At 35.1% G+C, this 10,142-nt stretch overlaps 2 protein-coding genes across 3 annotated transcripts; both read left to right on the top strand.

Moving 5' to 3' along the window:
• Positions 1 to 1,965: 1,965 nt before the first annotated feature.
• LOC122611194 lies at positions 1,966 to 3,024 on the top strand. Its single transcript, XM_043784177.1, has 3 exons — positions 1,966 to 2,050; positions 2,198 to 2,698; positions 2,852 to 3,024. The coding sequence occupies exons 1-2, from the start codon at positions 1,972 to 1,974 to the stop codon at positions 2,668 to 2,670; spliced, it is 552 nt and encodes a 183-aa protein (XP_043640112.1). The 5' UTR covers positions 1,966 to 1,971; the 3' UTR covers positions 2,671 to 2,698; positions 2,852 to 3,024.
• A 1,356-nt stretch (positions 3,025 to 4,380) lies between these two features.
• On the top strand, positions 4,381 to 10,051 carry LOC122611193 (DNA (cytosine-5)-methyltransferase CMT2-like). 2 transcript variants are annotated; one of them, XM_043784175.1, is made up of 20 exons: positions 4,381 to 4,735; positions 5,360 to 5,394; positions 5,474 to 5,582; positions 5,795 to 5,902; positions 5,992 to 6,111; positions 6,197 to 6,284; positions 6,357 to 6,565; positions 6,658 to 6,723; positions 6,810 to 7,114; positions 7,191 to 7,257; positions 7,347 to 7,676; positions 8,004 to 8,072; positions 8,141 to 8,227; positions 8,305 to 8,392; positions 8,467 to 8,588; positions 8,667 to 8,765; positions 8,851 to 8,894; positions 8,975 to 9,044; positions 9,118 to 9,221; positions 9,636 to 10,051. In XM_043784175.1, the coding sequence occupies exons 1-20, from the start codon at positions 4,445 to 4,447 to the stop codon at positions 9,817 to 9,819; spliced, it is 2,595 nt and encodes an 864-aa protein (XP_043640110.1). In that variant the 5' UTR covers positions 4,381 to 4,444; the 3' UTR covers positions 9,820 to 10,051. The 2 variants fall into 2 exon arrangements, with proteins under 2 accessions (XP_043640110.1, XP_043640111.1); XM_043784176.1 differs by lacking the exons at positions 5,360 to 5,394; positions 5,474 to 5,582.
• Positions 10,052 to 10,142: the final 91 nt, after the last annotated feature.

Genomic DNA, 10,142 nt, shown 5'->3' with positions numbered 1-10,142 from the left:
TATTATTCATGTGACATCAGCTGAAATTGTTGGTCAATATGAGAATCATGAAGAGAAGTTTTCCGCGAAAGAGGTTGATAACATTGACTCAGATAAGATCAGTGGCCAAATCGACAATCTAAAACACAGTTCAGAATGCATCTCCAGTTCACGTGCAGATGGGGATTTGGAAGAAAAGTTGGTCATTAATGAGAAAACCAATCTCAATGAAGCATCAAACATTTTTGTTGAGCAAACGAATGCCATTTTGGCTCCAAAGGAACATCCAGACAGCTTTTTATCGGGTATAAACACTTGCAGTTTGCTATTCAGCGCCTTCACCATTCGTTTTTTAAAGTTCTAAGCTACATCTGACTTTCTTGCGGAAGATAATGTTATCAATGCAGATGCCATTTTGTTCGACTCTCAAAATCCAACTGATGCTACAAGTTTAGAACTCAAAGGCATGTCCAATGATGTTTTGGAGATGAAGAGTGAGACCATGGAGCTCAATGGTAATTTTTGCACATCTCATATTAATCGATTATTCTTACATTGCTTCAAGGTTAGAAATCGCATCATATCATCTTGTTTCTTTTGAGTCAACAGATATGGCAGGAGATATTATTTACCTCAACCCTGAATGTTTCAGTGAGCATTCAAAGTTAGATTATCCAGACAAACAGAGTGTTGCCAAGGAAATGACAGAAGACAGCTTAGAAGAGACTATCTTCACAAGTACCGGTATTTTAAAAATCCTTATCTATATCCAGCTAACTAGGATCTTCAGCTAACAACATTAGTTAATCTTTTTTTGTTTCTTGTGAAACTAAATCTAGATATAATTTTTTATATAAAATGTAACTAGTTGGTGACCCCGCGCGTTGCCGCGGGCTATGTTTTTGGCGAGCGTCTGAGTGAGTTGAGTGAGAAAGTGAGGGCCCTGAGAAAGTGAAGGGTATACAATAAAGTTTTGGCAAATTTATGTCAAATATTCGAACCCAAACTTTAAAAATTGCAACTAACCATCTAGCAATAACATTAAAATTATTGTAAAGGAATAATAAGTCCTATAAGAACACAAATAATAACTATATTAATGCTTAAAATGTTTCATGAATGTAAGACGTAAGCATGGAGAATATTATATATATTAAAAACGTTATAGATGTTTCACATTACTTTTTAGTTGTCTCACCCGGGGTGTGCCTCGGGAACAAAACGTTTTTATGAAGCTCGTATTAGCGTAAATTATTTATAACGTCTAGATTGTTACAATTTTTAGTTTTTTTTTTATTTTTGACGGGGTTAAAAAGTTTTTTGCACATTTGATCATATTTATGTCGTTTTTATTTGCACAAATACATTTTTATAAGTAAAATTGATAGGAATTTTTTGAAAGTTTAGAGTTTCTTACATTCACATATTTATTTGACTCGTAACACTAAAAAAAAATCTATCGTTTTAAAAAAAGTTAAACTGCAAAATTTCTAAAGATCCGTATCCAAGCTACCTTTTTTATGTCGGGTTTCGTTGCGACATAACAACTACTACATACGATAATAATATATGTAAAACTTGTAACGTGTTGTTTAGAAAGTGTAAAATAACTTTTTATGTTAAGATCACCATATACAATATTTACTGAAAAACAATTTAAAAATTTGAAGTTAATGGATGTCTTCACTAAAATCATTCAAGAGAAAAAAAATATAACCAACAATAAACCATCACCAACCTCTGTTGTTAAATTTCATGTCCATGTAAAAATGCACTACGTACAAAAAAGGACGCACATGGAAAGACAAAAGTCATAAATATCATCCACGTTATTAAATGAAGACTTGTAAACGTAGAAAAGAGGACGTGCATAGGGGAGTTGTACCATGTATGCAATAAAGACTTGTAAAAGTATATAAGTTTTTAGTATATTATAAATTTTATTATGAAAATTGTCCCTCTATTGCAACTGATGCAGTCCTTGTTGAGTATATGAATCTCAATGAGCAAGAGCTAAGCATGGATTTTGAACTTGCTGAAAAAGAACATGACATTTTCTCCAAAAGTTCGGGTAATTTCTAAGACCTTTTCTAGATATCAAGCTTAATCGTCTCTGCTGCTTATAACCTTAGCCGATGCCTCATGTCACTGTAAATTCTAATTATTATAAACAATTGCTCTGTGTAAATGTGTACTTATGATTATGTCGTGAGTCTAGTTATTATAGTTGATGCAGTCCCCATCAATAATGTGAATCCTATGGAGCAAGAGCTGGCTATGAGTTTTGAAGTTCCTTCTGAAGAACAAAATCTGTTTATTGGGGACACTGTTGAAGATATGGTGCCCACTAATCATGAAGAACTTGATTTTAACTTGGAAAAACACAATGAATCAGCAACTGACATAACTTTTGTTGAAGAAGACAACCAGTTCTCAAAAGATACAAATGATGGTATCAATCACTTAACTCATTTGTCAGCAAAGAAGCAGGAAACCTTAGGTGATAGTCTGACTTTTTTAAAGGGAATGGCTAAGTCTAGAAACAATGATGAGAACAGTGCAAGAAAGCTCCTAGGTGCTGTAGTTGAGGATGATGTTAGTAAAAAGGCTGAACAAGATAAGCCCAAGAGTTTAAATGAAAAAAGTTTAAATGAGGCAGCTAAAGAAGCAGCTGCAAGCCTTATCAATTAAAAGCATTGATACCAACAAAGATGATATGGTGAGTGTCACGTAAATATATAGCAAGTTCAAAGTTTTTCTACCCATAGCCATATACTAGTTTCATAAAATTATCATTATGTTAGTTGAGCTGATCACATTTTGCTTGGTCGATCTAATTCTGTTACTATGCTATTGTTAAAAAAATCAACAGGTGCCTGAAGCAAGACCTGCAATGGAAGCTGTGTGCGACAACCAATAGGCTACCAGAGAAGATTGTCAAGGCACCCTATTGCTCCAAACTTCTATGAGTGTAACATCAAATTTTGTTTCAAACTTTTGATGATCGCAATACTACTATGTTTTCTAGTTTCCCCCTGTCGAGTTAATGGCTTATTTTAAGGATTCTAAACATATTTGAATGTGATTTATGCCTTTTTGATCTTGTTGGTGTATGAAGTTTTCGAGTTACAAGTCAGGTGAGTTATTGTGACTTGTGAGTACAAGGATGCTATCAACCTTCTTTGGTTGATAACCTTGAGATATGTTTATACCCTACCCTCGAGATTTTGAATGAAATATTAATTTAGTTACAAGAATTCCCTCGTGGTTTTAGACTGGGATTTTTGAACGCCAAATTATTTGATTCGACTGAAAGATGGTCGAGAAAAATTTAGAAAGTATTTTTCAGACTTGCTAGAAACAAACGTAAAACACTCTTTGTTCAAATATGGCAGACAATTTAGTATGGGGTGATAACAGAGTGTTAGGATTTCAAGGTCATTGTATTTGTCTATGAGAATCTTAGGGACATCATTGTTAAAACAACAACAACAACACCCAATTCCTGAGTGGGGTATGGGGAGGTAAGCTGTAGACAGTCTTATCTCTAGCTACACAAAGGTAGAGAGACTGCTTCCATAGGGACCTCCGGCCACAAATGAGTGCAAGGCGGAAAATGAGATATGTTTAGAAAATCATACCTGTCTGCCGAGAATCTGAAAAGAAGAAATACCTGTCTGCTGGGTCCGGCTACTTTACGGGTCGAACGTTTATCAATCATGCGTCCTACCGATATCTTAGAAACATGTTTGACAATACAAATACAAATACGAAAGCTTAAACTGAAAAGAAGAAATACCTGTCTGTTGGGTCCGGCTACTATACGAGTCGAACGTTTATCAATCATGCGTCCTACCGATATCTTAGAAACATGTTTGACATCATTGTTAAAAAGAAAACATTAATGCTGCTCATACGATGTAGTTTTAATCGTATAGAAAGAAAGCTTAAACATATAAAAAGGGTGAAATGGTGTACTAAAAATATATGTCAATGCTCAGGTGTAAGGATATAATACTTATGGTCTTGACTCGTTTTGATTTGAAAAATATATTTTTTTATTTTTGAAAGACTTAATAATATGATTGTATGAAATGAGTTGTATGATTGAAATGGAAATGTGATTACGACTAAAAAAGTCGTCGTAAAGAATACGAGTAGCTTTTAATTTAATGGCTCAAAAGGACTTGATAGATATGGAAGGCTTTCAATTCGGGAATAAAACGTTTAAAATATTAGTCAGAAAAAAATTAGCATATAATTCTCCTTTCTACTTTTACCCCAAAAGCTAAAGGAATTAAAAAATAATATTCGTAATAATAAAAAGTAAAACTCGGCATATTAAAAAATAATACTCATAATAATAAAAAGTAAAAATCGGCATACACTTGTCACTTTACAACTGTATTTCCCATTATATACAGTACACTCTTCATCTCTCTGTAAAAAGAAAGGTCAATCGGAGATGGTGGCTAACAACTGTGACGGCGTCACCATCAACAAATCCCAACCACCACATGCGCCGCCATCAATCCAAATTTCGCCTACCGGATGTAGACGATCACCAAGACTAGTTGGCTGCAGTAATTCCGGCAAGGGCATTCCTGTAAATTCCGACAAAACACCGGTTAAGAAGAAGCAAAAGGTTGAAGCTGTTTCTTGTTCCGTCAGTGAAGTTTCTTTCTTCATCGGTGATCCTGTTCCTGATGACGAGGCTCGCCGGAGATGGCCTTGGCGTTATCATTCTCAGTCTCAGGTATATATGCACACCCACATTATTTACATAAGGTGCATTCTTAAGTTCCACAGACATTATTATATGTATGTATAACGAAAATAAGAGTTAGTACTTGTAGAACACCAAAAATATTCACAAATTGTTCTGTTGAAACAGAGAATGTACTATCTATCTAATTCAATGTATGTATCAAATAAAAAAAATGTGGAGTTTGTCTGGCCCTATGACTTTAATAATTTTTTATATAGTTAATTAGCTTAGTATATATATACTCGTATATACATAGATATATATTTGTTTCTATAACAATATGTTATTTTATTTATAGGGTCGACTGGAATTATTGTTGAATTGTGTTTTATTCCAGTGTCAATTGTCTACCTCCCGAAATAGGTGTTTTGGAGAGACGGTTGCCTCTTGAAAGCAACCAACCGCTAATATCTTTAGTTAATGTAAAATTTGTCCAAGGTCCATGAGTTTTGGTCTTAGTTATGAGTTAGCATGTAATAGAACTACTATTAATGGTTAGTTTGTTGGCATGAGACGACGTTGTTTGCTTTCGCTAGTAAAAAAAAAAGTAAATACAGTATAATGTTGTACGTGTTATTACTGATCAGTTGTCATATGTCTACATTCATGTAGGAACTCAATAATAAACGACGCTATCCGAACACCAAGTTAGTGATCACTCTATCCATGCAGATGTTCTCATATGCAATTATAAACATATGTTTATATTTATGTTTTATGATTTAGGAATGACGATGACGATGATGACCAGTTAGTTTTAAATGTAAAATGTCATTATCTACAAGCTAAGATTGAGGGTAAGGTCTTTGATCTTGGTGATTGTGCAACTGTGAAGGTAAATAGTTTATTTCTTCTAGCACGGTTCTAATGAAGCTTTATATCATCTCGACCCAAGTAAAATGATATTTAAGCAATCAATATTGGACTCTACACATCCTTTTGTACTTTTTTTCTTCTTCTGGTTTAACTTGTACTGTTTATCACAATTTAAGTGACAAAAGTTGATTAGTGTTTTAAGACACACGAAATAATATGATCGTATTTCAGGGTGAAGAAGGGGGCCATAATCATGTTGGTAGGATACTTGAGTTTTTTAAAACAAATGATGGTGAAGACTATTTCCGAGTTCAGTGGTTCTTTAGAGCTGAAGATACGGTGAGACTACTCGGTATACTTTATATATGCATTGAACTCTGATATCTCATTTTATGCTTACATTACTGAATACAACATCTAAACTGCAGGTAATAAAGGATGCAGCAGCATCTAACAACAAGAAACGGTTGTTCTACTCCACCTTAATGAATGACAATCCGTTAGATTGCATTGTCTCCAAAGTGAAAGTACTTAAAAAACCACCTGGTGTATGTTAGGAACTTGTACTTGAACATTTTCAACAAATCTCCCGCTGCATGCTTTAAAATGGGGCTTTCCTTTCTTATTTGGTAGGTAAATTTGAAGTCTATTTCGCCATGTGATTTTTATTATGACATGCAATACAACATAGATTACTCCACCTTTTGTACAATTAAAAATGGTAAGTAGTCATTTTTCTTTTAGCATTTACGGATTCTACCAGAATTCCATCTGACAGTTGTGGATGTTGCAGACGTTTCTTCAGATCATGGCAGTTTGTCCCCATCCTACAACGAGGAAATCCATAGTAATGGAGTCGTAAACCATAATTCGAATGAAACTATAGCTAGTTTAGAACCTCACAAATTAGAGTTGACACTATTAGATTTGTACTCCGGCTGTGGTGGAATGTCAACAGGATTGTGTTTTGGAGCAAAGCTATCTGGTGTAGATCTATCCGCTGTAAGATATATAATGAGTTATTATTTATTCATTCCAATTATTCTTGAAAACTTTGAGATAATAATCACGTTGATTTTCCTCTCAATATGTAGAAATGGGCTGTAGATGCTAATAGTTGGGCATGTGAAAGCTTAAGATTAAACCATCCAGAGACACAAGTCAGCTGCATTTCATCTTTCCTTCAATGATTTTTTATATAAAGATAATCGCAGACATGTACGGTTAGTCTTACTATCTTATACAGATTAGAAATGAATCTGCTGAGGACTTTCGTGACCTTATAAAGGAGTGGGACAAGCTATGCCAAAAATTTGCGGACAAGAAGGAGGAAACACAAGGTCAAGATTTCATGTGCACTGGATCACCTGATAACATTATACCCTCAAAAGCTGACAATAGGGTGTCCAAAGATGAATATGAAGTTGAAAAAATGGTTGATATCTGTTATAGTGAACTTGGTGGAACTAGCAAGCGTGGACTCCAATTTAAGGTGCGCTGGGCTGGATATGGTCCAAGTGATGATACATGGGAGCCAGTCAAGCAGTTAAGGTAATCCTTGTTATATTTTATATTTTTAAACATCTTATGTTACATGCTTACTATCAATATTTTTTTATCTGCTCAGCAATTGTGAAGAAAAGATCCGTGAGTTTGTTCAGAAGGGAATCAAGGCAAAAATATTGCCACGTCCGGTACGATCAGTACACAAATGGCGTGATTAATATGAAAAAAATTATGTTTGGTAATAAAAAGTGAATTAAATATAGTGTTTATGTTGCAGGGTGATGTTGATATCATATGTGGTGGTCCTCCATGCCAAGGAATAAGTGGTTATAACCGCCATAGAAACTGGGATTCTCCTTTGGAAGATGAAAAGAATTATCAAATTGTAGTCTTCATGGAAATCATCAAATTTTTGAGGCCAAAATACATTTTGATGGAAAATGTTGTGGATATATTAAGGTTTGCAAATGGTTGCCTTGGTAGATATGCAATAAGTAGCCTGGTTGGTGAATATTATCAAGTAAGGCTCGGGATAATTGCAGCTGGTTGTTATGGTCTTCCCCAATTCCGCTTGCGTGTATTCTTGTGGGGTGCTCATGCTGATGAGGCAAGCTTTAAATCTTTCTTTATAAACTAAAATATGTGGGTTGGATAACAGGTCCAAACCTGTATAGGCTAAGACATGTCTTTTTTCAGTAAGGGTTGAAAAGGACCGTTTGGGCCTTAAACACCTCTGGATAAGGATCAACCTGTTTGCCCCATTTGACCCGTGCATATTTTAGTTAAATATTTTGAGTCTATCCATTTGACCTTCTTGAGATAAAAGCAGGCAGATTGACCCATTTATAATTAAAAGTATTGAATTTTCCATCTCTGGTATAAAGTATAAACTCATAATAATTCACTTCTAATTATATACTTATTTTCTTTGCAGCATTTGCCACCATTTCCACTTCCTACTCATGATGTGATCTTAAAATATGGGCCTCCAATTGGATTTGAGGTGCTTTCCTGTGGAACCTATTGGTTGTAAGCTCTTCAATTATTTGCTAACTAATTTCCATATTACAGCGTAATGTTGTTGCTTATGATGAAGGGGGATCCCGGAACCTTGAGAAGTGTGTTCTTCTTGGAGATGCCATATCTGACCTCCCACCGGTCTCTACTCTTTCTTACCTGTGTATTATATGTGCTCTATAATGACTGCATTCTAATTCTAAACCTTGATCATAAAGGTCTCAAACTCTGAAAGTCGTGATGTAATGAAGTACACAAGTGCTCCAGAAACGGAGTTCCAAAAGTTTATTAGAGCTTCCAAGTCTGGTGAGTTGACTCGTCCATGAAACAAAATTCATGTTGATATAATGGTTACTTTACATGTTATTTCTGACCTTCAGATATGTTGGGCATTGCTACCGGAAGTTCTTGTAAGGTAGAGAAGTCTGTACTACATGATCACCGCCCTTTTGAATTAAATGAGGATGACCATCTACGAGTTTGCCGTGTCCCAAAAAGAAAGGTTGGAGGATGGTGTTAATTTTTTAGGTTATTAAAATTTTCAGCTTGGTTTCAGTGTTTATCTAATATTTGATTCTAGGGAGCAAATTTTAGAGATCTCCCAGGTGTTGTTTCTGATGATGATAATGTTGTAAGCAGAACACCTGACACTGAGCTCATGCCATCTGGAAAACATTGGGTAAGTAACTGTGATATGGACTGAAATTCTTGCGAATGAATCTGTGTATTGTATATTTATTTATGCGATTTATTTATTTTTGTAGGTCCCCGAGTATGCAATAAATTTTAATGACGGGAAAAACACAAAGTAAGAGCCTCTTCTTTACATTTCTTGGAATCTTGTATCTCGCCTATCAATAGTTGCTTTTCTTTTGTATAACTTCCCAGATCTTTTGGACGTTTGTGGTGGGATGAGACGGTTTCAACTGTGCTATGTATGCCAAATTATCGTTCTGAGGTTAGCTTTAATACAACTGTCAAATGTTTAAAAAGCCATCTTAGGGTTACTTATCAATCTTGTTCAACTTCAGGCAATTTTACATCCAGAACAAGATAGGTGCCTCACTATTCGCGAGAATGCAAGATTGCAAGGGTTTCCTGACTTTTATGCATTATGTGGCAGCGTGAAAGAAAGGTATGCCTTGGATTATCCTCTATATTTCTTTTAGCAGATGACATGAATGTCGTTTGTTAATTAGTTCTCCGCAGTAGTATTCCCGTGGTTGTACACTTGTACTGTATCCCTTAAAACACAATATGCTATTCCTTGAACAGACAATGAAATGCATTGTCTATAAAATGTTTAGGTTTTACAAGTATAGTCTTTTTTTTGGAATTCCATACCCCACTCATATCGGGATTGGGTATAGTTGTAGTCCTTTTTGGGGATTCTACAACTTCAGTCGTTCTCTTGAAAGCTAATGCCGATTACAATGGTTACAGTTACAGTTGTTATCACTCTTAGCAACTATATTACAGGGTAAAGCAATTGGTTGAAAACTAATATTTCTAGTTACGTCACTTTTAATCTAAAGTTACTTGTTTGCAGATACCGTCAAGTGGGTAATGCAGTGGCAGTCCCAGTTGGACGTGCATTAGGTTATACACTGGGAATGGCAGTGCAAAAGTTGACCGGAAATGAGCCTCTCTTGACTCTTCCAGCAAAGTTTGCACATTCTACAACCTTAGAGCTGCTACATCCCTCATTAGCAACCAAACCTGAAGTCCCTTGATATATGCCGTTTAATTGTTGTGACTAATTCGTAAACCACCATATTTTGATGTCGTTTGCGTCCATGATATGGGATGCCTGAATTAGGGTCATTAGCTACAACATAAGCTTAAACTAGACCTTTAGGGCTTTAGGTTCAGTTGTCAATATCTTGTAATACACTTTTGTAGTTTTGTATCAAAGGTATGATCTCCTTTGTTATATGATCAAATATTTAAATCGTTCATGAAGAACCACGTAAGACTTTAGCATGATGAAACAAGTAATACAGAAGAATAAATTCAACTTCATGATAACTTAAATTTTGAACCTTATCTTCAGGTA

This window comes from Erigeron canadensis, chromosome 8 (assembly GCF_010389155.1).
Source record: "Erigeron canadensis isolate Cc75 chromosome 8, C_canadensis_v1, whole genome shotgun sequence".
Taxonomy (NCBI): Eukaryota; Viridiplantae; Streptophyta; class Magnoliopsida; order Asterales; family Asteraceae; genus Erigeron; species Erigeron canadensis.
The sequence above is the reverse complement of the archived record's forward strand: the minus strand, read 5'-3'. Positions and strand labels throughout refer to the sequence as shown.